The 14,544-nt window shown below is 51.9% G+C and overlaps 4 protein-coding genes across 4 annotated transcripts; 2 read left to right on the forward strand and 2 right to left on the reverse strand.

The window, feature by feature from the left end:
- Positions 1-2,372: 2,372 nt before the first annotated feature.
- On the reverse strand, positions 2,373-5,220 carry POSPLADRAFT_1134138 (hypothetical protein; the record flags this gene model as incomplete). The annotated part of the gene is made up of 6 exons (XM_024484439.1): positions 2,373-2,434; positions 2,714-2,847; positions 3,720-4,338; positions 4,394-4,546; positions 4,611-4,741; positions 4,793-5,220. The coding sequence occupies 6 exons, from the start codon at positions 5,218-5,220 to the stop codon at positions 2,373-2,375; spliced, it is 1,527 nt and encodes a 508-aa protein (XP_024341462.1).
- Positions 5,221-6,187: 967 nt separating this feature from the next.
- Positions 6,188-8,376, forward strand: POSPLADRAFT_1044157 (hypothetical protein; the record flags this gene model as incomplete). Its single annotated transcript, XM_024478475.1, has 11 exons — positions 6,188-6,357; positions 6,412-6,599; positions 6,715-6,842; positions 6,894-7,261; positions 7,318-7,516; positions 7,568-7,630; positions 7,692-7,740; positions 7,794-7,909; positions 7,964-8,002; positions 8,054-8,152; positions 8,206-8,376. 11 exons carry the CDS (start codon positions 6,188-6,190, stop codon positions 8,374-8,376), a joined length of 1,590 nt encoding a protein of 529 aa, XP_024341463.1.
- A 755-nt stretch (positions 8,377-9,131) lies between these two features.
- POSPLADRAFT_1044158 (hypothetical protein) lies at positions 9,132-11,179 on the reverse strand (the record flags this gene model as incomplete). The annotated part of the gene is made up of 11 exons (XM_024478476.1): positions 9,132-9,330; positions 9,383-9,611; positions 9,671-9,845; positions 9,898-10,014; positions 10,065-10,191; positions 10,252-10,348; positions 10,398-10,481; positions 10,533-10,698; positions 10,748-10,879; positions 10,930-11,016; positions 11,066-11,179. 11 exons carry the CDS (start codon positions 11,177-11,179, stop codon positions 9,132-9,134), a joined length of 1,527 nt encoding a protein of 508 aa, XP_024341464.1.
- A 558-nt stretch (positions 11,180-11,737) lies between these two features.
- POSPLADRAFT_1044159 (hypothetical protein) lies at positions 11,738-12,913 on the forward strand (the record flags this gene model as incomplete). The annotated part of the gene is made up of 8 exons (XM_024478477.1): positions 11,738-11,995; positions 12,045-12,098; positions 12,159-12,261; positions 12,319-12,345; positions 12,400-12,465; positions 12,524-12,609; positions 12,670-12,814; positions 12,873-12,913. 8 exons carry the CDS (start codon positions 11,738-11,740, stop codon positions 12,911-12,913), a joined length of 780 nt encoding a protein of 259 aa, XP_024341465.1.
- Between the last annotated feature and the right edge of the window lie 1,631 nt (positions 12,914-14,544).

The following is a 14,544-nucleotide window of genomic DNA, read 5'->3' on the forward strand; positions in this document are numbered from 1 at the left end:
TGAGGGGCGCGCAGCTGTAGATTACGAACGGACGCCCAGTCCCGTTCTGCTTCTCAGTAACCCGATGCGCATGAGGGTCTCAGCTCGGGGTCCCTACGTCTGTGGATTGGGTTTGCACGCACACATATCACGGTCGTTCTCGTTGAGTGCACCCGTGATGATCGGGGGCAACTTCATTTGAACTTCGGGTCTACGACGGTATCTGGTGAATGTCGGACCCTGAGAAGGGCGCATTGCCGCAATCGAACATCCTGATCTTCTAGTATCATTCAGTGTTACTTCTGGCCGTCCTCCTGTACTGCAACAGTAACTTACCACACACTCCGGTCGAGCGTGGAGATAGGTCGCGCCCGTGGCCAGGGTCTGTTCCGGCGGTGAAACAGAGCTTAACCACGGCTGCTGTGCCTAATCATGGCATCGCACGCTCGACCTATCCAGGAAACGGTGTGCCAACCTTGTCCCTGCATCTTCTGATCGGGTGAGCGCCGTCGGATGTGCTTGATATGGGGCCCCGCTTCGAGCAGGCTGCAGATGTGCAGTAGTGATGTGCAAGGCCCGGCTCGGAGCCCTCAAGCCGGGCCGAGCCGAGCTCTGTGGCCCGAGCCAAGCCGGGACGGCAGGGCGGCCTATGGCGCACTGCATGCGGTATTCAATTTTCTAGTACAAGAAATCAAATGAAAATCGAAAGAAAAGTTAATTTATCTAATCAGTACTCTGGCGCCTAATACGGAAGTGAAATCGAAGGAAAATCGATTATGTAATCCATTTTCCATTGTCTCTTTAAATTTTTCTTCGATTTTCCTTCAGTTTCCATTCAATTTCTACATCAGTAAGATTCGATAGGTGCTATTCGATTTCAATTCAATTTTGATTCAATATTTTGTGCAAGAAAATTGATTCCTGCATGCAGTGGCGGCTCAGGGCCCGGCCTGCGATTTGTGAAAGCCGATGCCGAGCCGTGAGCCGGCGGCTTTGGTATATTACCATATGTAACAATATTGCATAGTATTTATGTAAGCATTTCATCTAAATATGGAAGCTCATAACTACATGTGATGAGATTCTGGGCAAGATGTCCGGCAGCGAAGGCTTGCTGATACTTTGGACGCAGCAGAACCATCAGTAAACATTATCAATTCAGTATCTCAGGTGCGCTCTTTGAACACTGCTTTGATATTTTACCTACCACTGAGATCGAGCCTCTTCAAGGTGGTCTGGGATATACTACAGAGAGAGAGGAGGCTCGAGGTTGATGTCTTCGAAATCACTGATAACAATGGTAAGCTTTGTTGCTCGTCCACATAAACACACTTCCTTGCTAACAAGCCGCGGCCTGAGCCCGAGCCGGGCCGGGCCAAGCCTGAGCCGTCTACTAAGGCCCGGCCTGAGATTTTGGCAAGCCCAAGCCGCCTCAAGCCAGGCCGTAGCCCCGGCTTTCAGGCCGAGCCGGGCCTTGCACATCACTAATGTGGAGGCCATCACAAATGCACAGAACCACTTGGCGAGGCGCCGAAATGCAGCCGCATAAGCCTCGTGAGGCTGCAGGCGATCTTGCAGGGCTGATCTCTGAGACAGCTGCCTTTCGAGCGACATGTCCGAGACGTGGTAGGTCTACAAATACAAATACATTCGGAATCGCAAGCGTTGTTCCAGATCAACCTGGTGATAGTGACATAAGTGAACGTTAATGTGTCGGTGTATGTAGAACTATATTTCCCAATATGCAGGCTTCGCAACTTCTCACTCTGGAGTTGCGAGGCTCGAAGTTGTGAGCCCTCCGTCCCACGTCCTGTCATCGAGTCTTCTGAGACAGGCCCTATTTTATAAAGGATGAACACGTACGGAAAAGATGATCAAACCCTAGTTTGACGTTCAACGTACTCCGGGTCACGACCATCGTGTAATGCGCAGCTTGCCTTGGCTATTTCAATGAGAATATACATGACATAATCGATTGTAGGCGTTGAAGACTTTCAAGACCTTGGATAGCATATAGCGGAGTTGGGCGTTCCAATGTGGAGACTGGTAGGTAAGTGTATAGTCTGACTTTACGTAAGTATGCGCCGATGAGAGCCCTATCATACTGGCGTGCACCTACGAACAAGCTGCGAAATGTGCGGCCGATCTTAAACGAGATGCACTCACTCAATGGAGAGCCCGCTACGCTAGAACTCGCCGGATCGACTCTTCGCTCCCCTCGAAGAAGTTCATCAACCTTGCTGGCACCCTCCCCAAACGACAGACCAGCATCCTCGTCCAGTTGCGCTCAGGACATGCGCCCCTGAATCGCCATCTTTTCCGACTCGGCAAGGCCGACTCCGCTCGGTGCTCATGTCGCACAGACGACGAGACAGTACCCCATTACTACCTACTCAAATACCCGAATTGGCGACGCGCTCGCGCTCCGCTACGACGCGCTCTCCCTCCTTCAAGCCTACAGATGCGAACTTTACTCAATGACCCCGACGTTCTCCCACTCCTCTTCGAATACGTCAAGGCGACCGGCCGCTTCGCGGCCGGACGGAACGATCGCGCTTGACCTCAGTAACCTCGCAAAAGGATACGAACAGCATTCGCAGACCGTGCTCCACAACTCACTTTCCCCCCGTTTATCCAGTTTTTCTCTTTTTCACACATGCCCGTACCCTCCCGATGACTCGATCTTATTATTACTATACAGAACTTGATTCTCTACTTACTTACATCTACTCACACTCCTGTTTGCGCTCATGCTCTTTACTACGCCCTCGCCCGGCCCCTTTGTTATGCCAGCCCAAGTACCGTCCTTCCAGATTAGCTACGCCCCAGTAAACGCACGATAGTTCGCTCGCGCTCCAACCCCCCATGCTACCTGTCAGCCACAGATCCCTTGACTTTCCCGCTACGTGCCACACCCGCATGTATTATCCGGCATAGGGCAATGCCTCCAGCGGATATAAAACTGGATGGGGAAAAAAAGCTGCGAAATGGTGCGGAAAGACGATGTTTTGCGCTGAGCCCTGAGAATCCCAGGAAGAGAATGCGGACCATGCTCACACGTGATTCCCTAGACGATACGCCCCTCTAGGCTATGAGTCCCACCTTGTCAATGGCGATTGTATTTCATACCTAATATAGACAGTGCGGTATGCATTAACGTGCGTATAATTTTGCATACAGATAAGCCAGTAGCACTTTTGATACTGAGACATCCCTGGCGGTGTAGCACCAGTCTCCAAATCCAGACACTCATACGGTTTTACAGATGATTTCATGGTCCCAGTCTTCTGAGTTCACGCCCTTTTGTACGATAAGGAGATCGTCGGGGTCAATCTGCCTCTTGATCGACAAGAGCCGAGGATAATTGCTGCCCCAGTATGCGCCTTGCCAGTTCACCTCTAGGATATCCGGCTATAATGAGAATATTAGCATAATGAACTCGGAGAGGACGGATTGCGCTTGCTTCATTGAGATATTGACCGCCGTAAGGGACAGGTGCGAGCTTTCGCAGGGGTTCAATCTGATCATACACGTTCTGTCTGATGTTGGCGATCACGGTGGGGTCAGACGTAGATTCCCAGGAGGTATCAATGACAATGTCGGAGATGGTCCGCCGCCAAGCCGGAGTGACCGCCGTTGCATTCGGATTTACCTGTGAAACAGCAAGTCCTCCGACCAAGCTCATTCACCGACAACCCGTGTCAGTAATCGAGGTGTTTAAAAGTGACTGGTGGACATACAATGCGCTGCCGGAAGGCATGTTGGCTAGCGCATCCGCGAGTGTGCTTGAGTTCGTGTCGTAGATCTCGCGAGGGACCAACCACGAGCTCGTCGCTTGATTAATCCCTCCCTGTTCTCCCGCGGTGTAGTTCATCCCAAACCCTAGGGAGCCGTCGACGAGGTTATCGAAGTAAAACTCGTAGAAAGATGTGTACGGGACGGTCAGCGCTAGCGACACATTGACACCAGGGAGCGCGCGAGACGCCGCGAAAAACGCCTCGAGCGTGGTGTTAGCCGTCTGCGTAGCTGGCAGGCCCTGTGCCAAGAGCGTGAGATATAGCGTGTTGTTCGACCACGGCCATGTACCCGCCCATCCTGCGTCCGCGACGTCGTTATGGTGCTTGACCCAGAGTGCCAGCAGTGCATGGAACGATGTAGATGAGTGGGCACTCGCGACGTAGAATGCACCAGTGTACGGGTAATTGGGGTGCGTGCGATATGTGAGCGATGTCGCGACACCGAAGCTAGGTCCACCCCCGCCGCGCAAAGCCCAGAAGAGATCAGGGTGGATGTACTGGTTCGCGACGACATGAGAGGCATTCGGAAGTACCACAGTATACTGCAGGACGTTGTCGACCCCTGCATTTGCATTATACGTTTGAACACAGTTATAGCGGGTAGAACAATGTCATACCGAGACCAAAGAATGGGGAGAGGGGGCTATGTCCACCTCCCATTGGCCAGCCTGCGCCTGCGCCGACTGTCCCATGTGGAACGAAGCCACCTGCGACGGATCTATTGTGCTCTTGCGCCGCCAGGTATAGATCTGCCCACTGTACGCCTGGACCTATCGTCACGGCTAGCAGATGGGTTTGAACCAGTTCGGACCCTCAGAGCGCATGAGCACATACCGGGTTGACTATCCGTGTCGTCGGCGGCTGTGCCAATAGGCACAAAATTATCGGTGAAATTGGTGCCTTTCATATGGTGCATGAACAGCTCGATTGCGCCAATGCCGAACGGACGTCCCATCAACTCGTGCCTAATACCTACCGTGATACATCGCATAAGATTGCAGGTAATGAATACTAACCCAGTGTTTTTAACAACCAAGCGCAGGTTATACTTGGAGGCGAACCGGATCGTTGCTTGTATATCCTCGACCGTTGTAACATTGATTGCATATGAAGGCACACGTCCTTGGTAGCAAAGGTCGCCATTAGTTTGATTGAATGGGCATTGCTGTACTGTGCTTGTGGTGATGTAATCTTCGAAATTCACCCATTGCAGAGTGTTACTCGAGGCCGCTCGGATCTCTATACTGAACTGGTTAGCCGTGGCCTCCTGGCAGGCCAGAGAATCATAGCCGGCAGCACTATTATAGCAGACAGATGCGAAGGGCCTTTGTCCGACCACAAGTGGATGGCTCAGATTCGACGACAACAAGTCCAACTCCTCTTGTGAAGGGAAACACGGACTCCCAGGGATGCACTTGCAAACCTGAGAAGCAATGCTTCCCATGGTGCTATGGAGGATGAGAAAAAGCGTGGCAAGTAACATGGGTTCCCAGCTACGGGCAGAGGACTTCTAGTAGTTTGGCTAAAGCCTGGACTTGCCGCTGCGAACTTTAGTAGTTGCGAGAATACTGCAAAGAGACTGACATACACGTTTGCGGAGTCGCTGTCGTCGTTTCATACGTTTCATGTCTCGTACCGTGATTCACGCCGTGTGTCGATGACACAGATGGGACGCAGCTCTCTGACAGTCCGACCGGTGTGTGCGGGTGCTTGAGGTACACTCGGGTGGCAGCTATTTCCGCTGCGCCGCGATGTCAGGTATAATGATGAAGACACATACTTACCCCATTGAAGGTAAGTTGATAACGTGATTGCGATCGGTTATGCGGGTCAGTAAGAATGTCTAGAGAAATTCCACTGACCGTTGACCGCTAAACGTTGATGCACGAGTCAGGAGTATACGTCAGCGAACAGCCATGATCATATGATGTTGCTAAAGTGAGGCTTGTCACAGTGATTGTACGGCTAGGCCATCAATCACGTTGGTTTGCCAGAAATTGCTAGGCGGTTGAGATACTCGAGCGGCGGATATAGCCTGCAAGGACCCTGATATTGGCGCCCCGATGGATCTGATCGGCCATAAGCAGAATTTCGACGAGCGTCTTACTGAACCCAATGTGTTCGACTCCGTTGTCCGTAATCATGGTGATTGATAGTTCTGACTCATGCTTCTATGGCTTGTCATATTCTCCATTTATGTGCTCAACGACCCTGAACTTACGGCAAGTTGGAGTATTTGGCTCCAGTTGGTTGATACGTGACCGAATGGTACGGTTGTCAATATATGAATTGTTGTAACGCTTTTGGCTGCTCAGGATTTGCCTTGCATGATGCATAAAGTGGCATTTGTAGAAAGGAGAACTTCACATGTGGACTCGCACTTTATACCTCTGAACGCGGTTGGCGTTATGATGCTGAATACCCAGCTCTTACTGGTACTTGCGGGTCTTGCTTTTCTCTTCCTCACGGCAAAGAAATGGATCACTCGCAGACATACTAACCAGACATTGCCGCCCAGTCCTCCTCCGTTACCCCTACTGGGAAACCTGCACATTTTTCCCACCAAGGATGTTCATTACCAGTTGGGTTCTTCTTTTCTGTTGAATGGGCAGTGTCAACTTTGTACAATCTTCAGATTCACAAAGTGGGCTCGTCAATATGGAGAGATTTACACTTTGTACTTAGGTCCGACGACGGCCATTGTTCTGACATCACCGTTGGCCATTCAACAAATCCTGGAAAAGAACTCAGCACTTACCTCTGATCGTCCTGACAACTATATTGCTCGCTTGGTTACAGGGGACGATCATAACCTCGTATTGTGTGTCGCTCGTCTTCTGACATGAGACATCGTACTAAATCATCCTTGGCAGAGCTCACTATAGTCGGTCTTCGTCATTTTGAGCTGTATTACTGCCCTTAGTGATAGCTGTTCCAGCGGATACATGGCGCTCACTTCGTCGCGGTGCACACGGCATCCTCACGGCACAGGCTTGCCTAGACCATCTTGCCATACAGCAAGCGGAAGCGGTCCAGCTCTCGCATGATTTATTGACAGACCCTGGAGTACGATCCGAGACACGTGTGTCAATTCACCGCTGACGTTCGCCTTTCCAGGGCTTCGCCACGTCCATACGTCGATATTCATTCTCGGTTATAATGTCCGTCCTCTATGGCAAGCGAGTGCCTCGATACGCTTCGCCCGAAGCAACCGCCCTCTTCAAGATGCTCGAGCTATGGGTCAACATCTTGTCTCCCGGCGCGCACCCACTCATCGAGATGTTTCCCGCTTTGCGGTGCATTCCCGGCCCCTTTGCCTCCTGGAGGAGGCTGTGTAAGAAGGTGCGCATCATTCAGCGGCAACTATACTTCGGTCTGCTGGACGAGGTAGAAGCGCGCTCGGACCAAGGGAATGGGAACGGGTGCTTCATGGAGACTGTCTGTGCCAGAGCGCAGGAATGGGGACTCGACCGCGAACTCACAGGGTGCGTGCACGACCTATTCACCGTCAAATGTAATGACAAACGGAGTCTTCATTCAGCTACCTTGGAGGCGTCCTGATCGAAGCAGGGTCTGACACGACATCGGCTTTCATACAGACCCTCGTCCTACTCCTTGTAGCTCACCCGCAGGTGCAACGAAAGGCTCAAGTGGAGCTTGATGCTGTTGTAGGCACTGATCGTATGCCGATCCTCGAGGACCTCGAGGATCTCCCATACGTACGAGCGGTGATACTCGAGGTGACGCGACAAGCACCGTGCGCAGTGTTCGAATTCCTGATTGACTCGTAGACACATCGATATCGACCTGTGGCGCCACTCGCCGTTCCCCATGCGGCCACTGCGGGCTTCAACGTGTGTTTGGACAAAGCACACACAGAGTTCCCGTTTTCACTTGAGTTATTTCTTCATGCAGTATGGACAATACACCATTCCCAAGGGGGCGATCCTGTTCGTTAATACATGTAAGTGCTTGTCTTATGTCGGTAGCGTCTGGGCTAATTGTCGACATGTCCAGATGGGGTCTTCCATGACGAGACAATCTTCAAAGACCCGGAGACGTACAATCCGTCTCGATTCTTGGAGAACCCGGAGAAAGAAAAACTACTTGATCTCGCGTTCGGGGCTGGCAGGGCGAGTCTTAGAATGACGCGTGTATCGAAGTCCCCTGCTGACTGTTCATGCTAGCGTGTCTGTCCCGGAATGAACCTAGCGAGGAACTCTATCGTGAGTAATTCACACTCCTCGCGTATCATGATATACTAAATATTCCGAAAGGCGATCAACACTATGAATCTATTATGGGGATTCGATTTCATGAAGGCTAGAGACGCCACCGGTGCTATGATCGAACCTGATGTATGGGACTACTCCGAGGTACGCTATTCAACCAGAAGCTCGAGTTTCTACTGATGGCGTTTGATGTTCAGGGCGTGGCCACCTGCCCAAACCCCTTCAAATGCGATATCAACCCTCGCAGTCGTCATCATGAAGAGATCGTCAGGCGAGACTTTATCGCATCACGAGACGCATTCCTACCCTTTGAGCACAACTTGAGCGCCAGTGATAAGGCGTTCATCCGCGAGCAATGGAAGGATTAGGACCATCTTAGCGGTGTCCCTTTGGCCAACCTATATTGCAATCGCACGCATCTGCCTTGTGTATTCGCTATCGGCAGACTTTATGGTACATGATGACATCTATCTCAAGCTAGATTTTATTTTCAACATCATGTTTGAATGATTCTGTAGAACGAGCTGGTTCTGCCTGCATGAGGAGTAGCAGTATATACATGCGCTATTAAATAGCGTATTCGACATAAACCTGGTTTTTTGGGTCGATTGGAGTCCTGCGGGATGCGTGCGTACTCTGCTCTCAGGAGGCCTCCCGCAGAAGAGATGGTTTATAAAACCTGGAACAAGAAATTGGAGATGTCCTGGGTGCGTAAGGTACCTTGATATTGCGCCGTTTTGACCTCGCTCTTGTCTCTCAGTGTATGTCAATTTTCTGCTTGCGCGACTCGCATCGTTGCTGATCTCTTCAAGTTCGCGAATCTGTCTGACAGGGCTTCAAGTTTCGAGATCCGTCAATATATACAAATTATAATGATCAAGATTCTTCCTCTGATACAGTGGTGCCAATGCACTATGCACTACAACACATACATTGAGACGTGTCTTCGTGTGAAATCCCGTCAGCCCTTTGGTTTCCAGATTGAGTGAAGTAAGCATATAGTATTGTTCTATTTCTATTGCGTCGTGTGCGGCGCTGAAGTCAATTATTGAACAGAAACATGGCGCGCTACCGTCGTTCATACCGTCATGCTGATTTGATAGCCGAAGTATTCAACATGAACCTAGGATGCCATCATTCTGGGACGTTCACCACACTCTAGCCTTCTAAAGAGAAGGTGCGCAGAACGGTTGGGGATGATGCTGTTTCCAAAATACTCATCCGTCGGCCGCCCCTTTCCATCCATTAGCTTGATGTCCATGTTTAGTAGTACGAAGCACAGCAGCGCCTTCATCTCGTTTGCTGCGAAAAACCGTCCAGGACTGCATCCGCGGCTTTCAGCTTTATCAATCATGGACGCGTCTGGACACTTACCAGGCGTGCTTCCCCGCACCAAACGCAAGGAACTCGGTGCTCGATGCGACCAGCTTGTCCGAGCTCTTCTCGTCCTTGCAGAACCGCCACGGGTCGAATATGCGTGCATTCGCATACTTGTCTTCATCAAAGTGAACGGAGAACGTCGAAGCGCCCATGTACGTGCCCTTCTTGACCATCGTGCCGTCCGAGAAAGTCCAGTCTCTAAGCAGCTTGCGTGGAAGCGATACTGCACAACATGCAAGCGCACAGTGAGTAAGGGACGATCAAGGCTGCACAGGTACATACCGAGGTTGGTGGGACCCATTCGGGCAGACTCGCGCATGAAGCTGTCTAGCTTGCGCATTTGCTCCATTGCCGTTTTAGTCCATCCGTGATCCCGCAGGGTTGCCCTTGCTTCGTCGCGAAGAGGTTCGACGCACTCCGGATGGGACGCCAGGTCATACATAGCATGGGTGAATTGCTGTTAACGCCATCAGAATGTCGAAGTAGGCATACACACATGGTGAGCGTACCATACTCGTCGTGTGTATCGACGCAAAGTTTATAAATAGGACATAGGTTACAAGCACCTCATTGGACTGCAGGTAGCCGGGAGAGGCGTCTTGCATAACCCACATCAGGAAGTCGTCCTGAGAGATTCGCGTGAGCACGTTCCAGAATACGCAGGGAGAGCGCCCACGGGCTTGTCCACCCATTCCTTGCCGTATACTCTATAGCTCTTCCAGCGCTCGTCGATGGTGGGCCCGAGGATGCCGATGAGCTTCTCGACGTATTTCTGTGGCCTTGTCACGAGTCGGCCTATGACTCTGCCGGTACGCGGTAATCAGCGATTCTCGGCTACCAAACGACAGTGTCGGGGCACGCACGGATGACACCAGTCTGGAAACATGTTGATGATGTATGCGGATTTGACGACCTGGGTCGCGTAGTTAGTGACGATCTGCTGATACTCCCTGTTCCTGCCTGTCTCCTTGCTCGTCAATAGCTTCAGAAGCGGACGAAAACAACGCACATAGAGGAAGGCCAACAAAGACTCTGTTTGTGCATCCAGCGAGTACCTGCACAAAGGTATCGAGAGCTGGAAATGAGACCCACTCTGGTGACGGATGAAGCGTGAACGTACAAGGAGATTTGGAAGATGTCTTACCTTGACTCTCTGGCAGGTGAAGAACATTGTCAAACGCAAACACGATCTCATCCATGAGATCGAGAAAGACGGAGTCTGCGTTACGCGTGAACTGGTTGCGGATGATGGGCTTATGAAGCGCCGTCTCGGCCACTATCGAACCAGTCGTGTATGCGGACTGGATGAACTAGGACACATGATCAAAATCTTGGTCAGTAAGCGGCCTCGACGCTTGCCTTTTCGACAGCACCCTTCGGAGAGAACGTATCATCCGGGCCCGTCCTGATCTCATTGATGAGCTTGGAGCCATTGGCGACTACGGCCCCGCCGAAGGGAAATATAGGAATGCGGATGAGTCTATCAGGATACTTGGGGAAGGTGAGCTGTGCTACTGTCTCAAAGATTGCAGTGGGAATACCTGGCTACAAGCCCACAAAAGCTGTTCACGATGCCTGGTGACTACGGTGAGTCCCTTGAGCCATTGTGGCCCGACAGCCGGGATTGCCTGATACTGTTGAACGAGAGGATTTGATTCGGTGGAATGTGGGACATACTGAATTTCTCTGCGAAAGCACAATATGCGCAGCCCAATACAGCACCGCGAGCAGAACTACGATGCCTATAGAATGCCAGGATGAGAATACGTTACTACCTTCTGCGGCAGACATGTGAGTCGAGGACAGCTGCTTGACGGGTTAGGCCTTCAGGGAGCATGTCTATAAACTCGTAGTACGGTCACGCACATCGCATCTCATCCTCAAATGGATAATATCATGCTATCGTATGGACTTACCTTGCGCGTCGGTGCCAGGGGTCGGGAAGGTTTTGAACGCTCAAGAGACGCGCCTGCCCGAGGGATTGGGTCGAGATTTCCATCAGATCTGGCGTGAGCTGCAACTTTGGGGTTCCCGTGCGTATTAAGGGTATCATCACTACACCGGCGGTCGCCGGTGAGGTGTGCAGAATTGCACGTCGGACTGGGACCCTCGTAGGGCCTACTATCCAACGGCGACTGTCAAAGAGCCTAGAATCTTTGACAGAACCTTGCTGCGGTTCGTTGGGTATGGAAATTGCATGGCGGCTCTGTGCAACATGCGTTACAACATTTGACGCACACGTGCCTTGTGTTCGAGGGTCGGACAGGCTGAGAGCGACGGAGTGGGCTTCCTACGGCTCTGTTGAACAGGGGAAAACTCCGATATCCTGAACGTTCCATTATCCAAGTCATGTCGTCTCGCCGTGCAGCTCTCGTCACCGGTGCAGCGCAGGGCATTGGGCGCGCCGCCGCACTGCGTCTCGCGAGGGACGGGCTCGATGTTGCTGTGAGCGACCTGGAGCACAAAGCCGCAGACGTTGAGCAACTGGTCAATGAGATTCGGGGCTACCGACGCAACTCTGTCGCCGTGTATGGTGATGTATCCTCCGAGGAAGCTGTTGTCGCACTAGTAGACCAAACCGTCTCCGAACTCGGATCCCTCGACGTTGTATGTCAATCCATATGTCTTTAAAGAGCGCAATAATGGATGTCTGCAGGTGGTAGCCAATGCCGGTATCTTCGAAGCAGAAAGCATACTGACAAGTGAATATGTCCTCTTGGCTACACCAAGTCTTGCGTACTCACATTAATGACGGTCAGCCCCGGTAGAGACTTGGCAGAGAGTCATGGATGTCAATGCGAAGAGCGCGTTCCTCTGCATCAAGCATGCCGCCAACATGATGGTCAAGCAAGGAAAAGGCGGTAGGATCATCGGTAGGATACGCTCGACCTCCCATACGGCGTATGGCGCGTGCTGATTAGCACTCGTAGTTGCCTCATCACTTGCTGGAAAGCAAGGTGAGATTGTTAGCCGTGCTACGTACTCGCTATCCTGAACTCAAAGTATTTCAGGTGCTGCTAATGTAGGTGCATACTGCGCTAGTAAGTTTGCTGTTAGAGGCCTAGTTCAAGCGTCCGGTAAGCAGTATGATGCACCAGATGATCTGTAGCAGAAATTCTGAGGTCGCCGCTGTAGCCGCGGAACTCAAGCAACACAAAATCACTGTGAACGCGTATGCGCCTGGTTTCATTACTACTCCTATGCGTACGCGTCGCTCCCCGGTCGCATACCTCATGGCTGATGCTTTACCTGTGCAGTGGACGATGTCATTGCCAAACTAGGTGAGCAATACTGCTCTCGAAATTGCTAGCTTGTCCCATATTATGACAGGGCTAGATCGTTCTGCCCTTCCCACTCAGGGCACCCCAGAGGAGGTTGCTGGCCTTGTCTCATATTGGGCGAGCGAGGAAGCGGGATACGTTACAGGTGTGCCGCAAAGTCATATTCCGAGTTCAGAGACAGTGCTCATGGTGCGTTGTGCTAGGCCAAACATGGGCGATTGATGGCGGAACGTACTTTGACTGAGTGTAATATCGTAATCACTGCGAGACCGAGCTTTGACCACACGCTAATCGTTGCGTTGAATGATGTGAATATATGCACGAAATTATAAGTTATTCCACGCGAGTTATTGCACGCGACGTTGAGAGCCAATGATGCGCTAGAGGAAGAATGCGAACATATAAGGTTTGATCGACATACGGAAATATCCGAAGGGTAGGGCGAAATACCAAAACCCGGAGCATAAGCCCATAATGCGTCAGGCTCCTTCCCGCCGCTGTGGGAGTTATAGGGGCTCAATCCGACAAATTTGACGCAAGCTAAGTCCTGCAAACCCATCCGCCACACTTGACAATCCGGCTACATCCGAGGCAAGATCAAGCTCCGAATCCCAACCTTAAACCCCCAAAACTCCCTATAGGGGATTAAGGTTCAAATGGGATGTCACATGATATGCACGTGATTGGACGGCACATGATCTGTGGTAAGACTTCTATTCTCGGATACACAAGATAAAACATTGAGTACGCTATTCGGATGAAGTCCCCTATAACTCCCACAGCGGCGGGAAGGAGCCTGATAATGCGTACGTATTTGGGCAGCGCTGGCAAGTTTGACGAACATCTCGTTGCCTGATGCAGCGTGTGGATGCACCCTGAGTAATCAGAAAATATACGCTGTTGGCAATAAGCACTTGGGGTGCACCCGGGCCGCGGCGTCTCGCGAGGCATATGGCCGCAACTGCGTCTGCATTTCGGCGCCTCGAGTGGTCCAGTGCGTTTGCGATGGCCTGCACATCTGCAGCCTGCTCGAAGCGGGGCCCCATATCAAGCACATCCGACGGCGCTCACCCGATCAGAAGATGCAGGGACAAGGTTGGCACACCGTTTCCTGGATAGGTCGAGCGTGCGATGCCATGATTAGGCACAGCAGCCGTGGTTAAGCTCTGTTTCACCGCCGGAACAGACCCTGGCCACGGGCGCGACCAATCTCCACGCTCGACCGGAGTGTGTGGTAAGTTACTGTTGCAGTACAGGAGGACGGCCAGAAGTAACACTGAATGATACTAGAAGATCAGGATGTTCGATTGCGGCAATGCGCCCTTCTCAGGGTCCGACATTCACCAGATACCGTCGTAGACCCGAAGTTCAAATGAGGTTGCCCCCGATCATCACGGGTGCACTCAACGAGAACGACCGTGATATGTGTGCGTGCAAACCCAATCCACAGACGTAGGGACCCCGAGCTGAGACCCTCATGCGCATCAGGTTACTGAGAAGCAGAACGGGACTGGGCGTCCGTTCGTAATCTACAGCTGCGCGCCCCTCAGTGTACCTCTGGACATCCCAACCAAGGCGACCAATCGCCAGCCATCGTCAGCCAACCCGTTCACAATGCCGTTCTTCTCTCCCGCAGCGACTCCGCCCACCAAGCTCGGCCGGTATCGCCAGCTTGCCCCACGCGCCGCTATCCATGTGTCGCCACTGGTGCTTGGAGGGATGAGCATCGGTGTCAAGTGGGCCGAGCGTGGATTTGGTGCGATGGACAAGGAGTCGTCGTTCAAGCTCCTGGACGCATACTTTGATGCTGGCGGAAATTTCATTGACACTGCGAGCAACTAGTACGTGCATCGTGCATCGTGCATAGCGCATTAT

This window comes from Postia placenta (assembly GCF_002117355.1).
Source record: "Postia placenta MAD-698-R-SB12 unplaced genomic scaffold POSPLAscaffold_3, whole genome shotgun sequence".
Taxonomy (NCBI): Eukaryota; Fungi; Basidiomycota; class Agaricomycetes; order Polyporales; family Adustoporiaceae; genus Rhodonia; species Rhodonia placenta.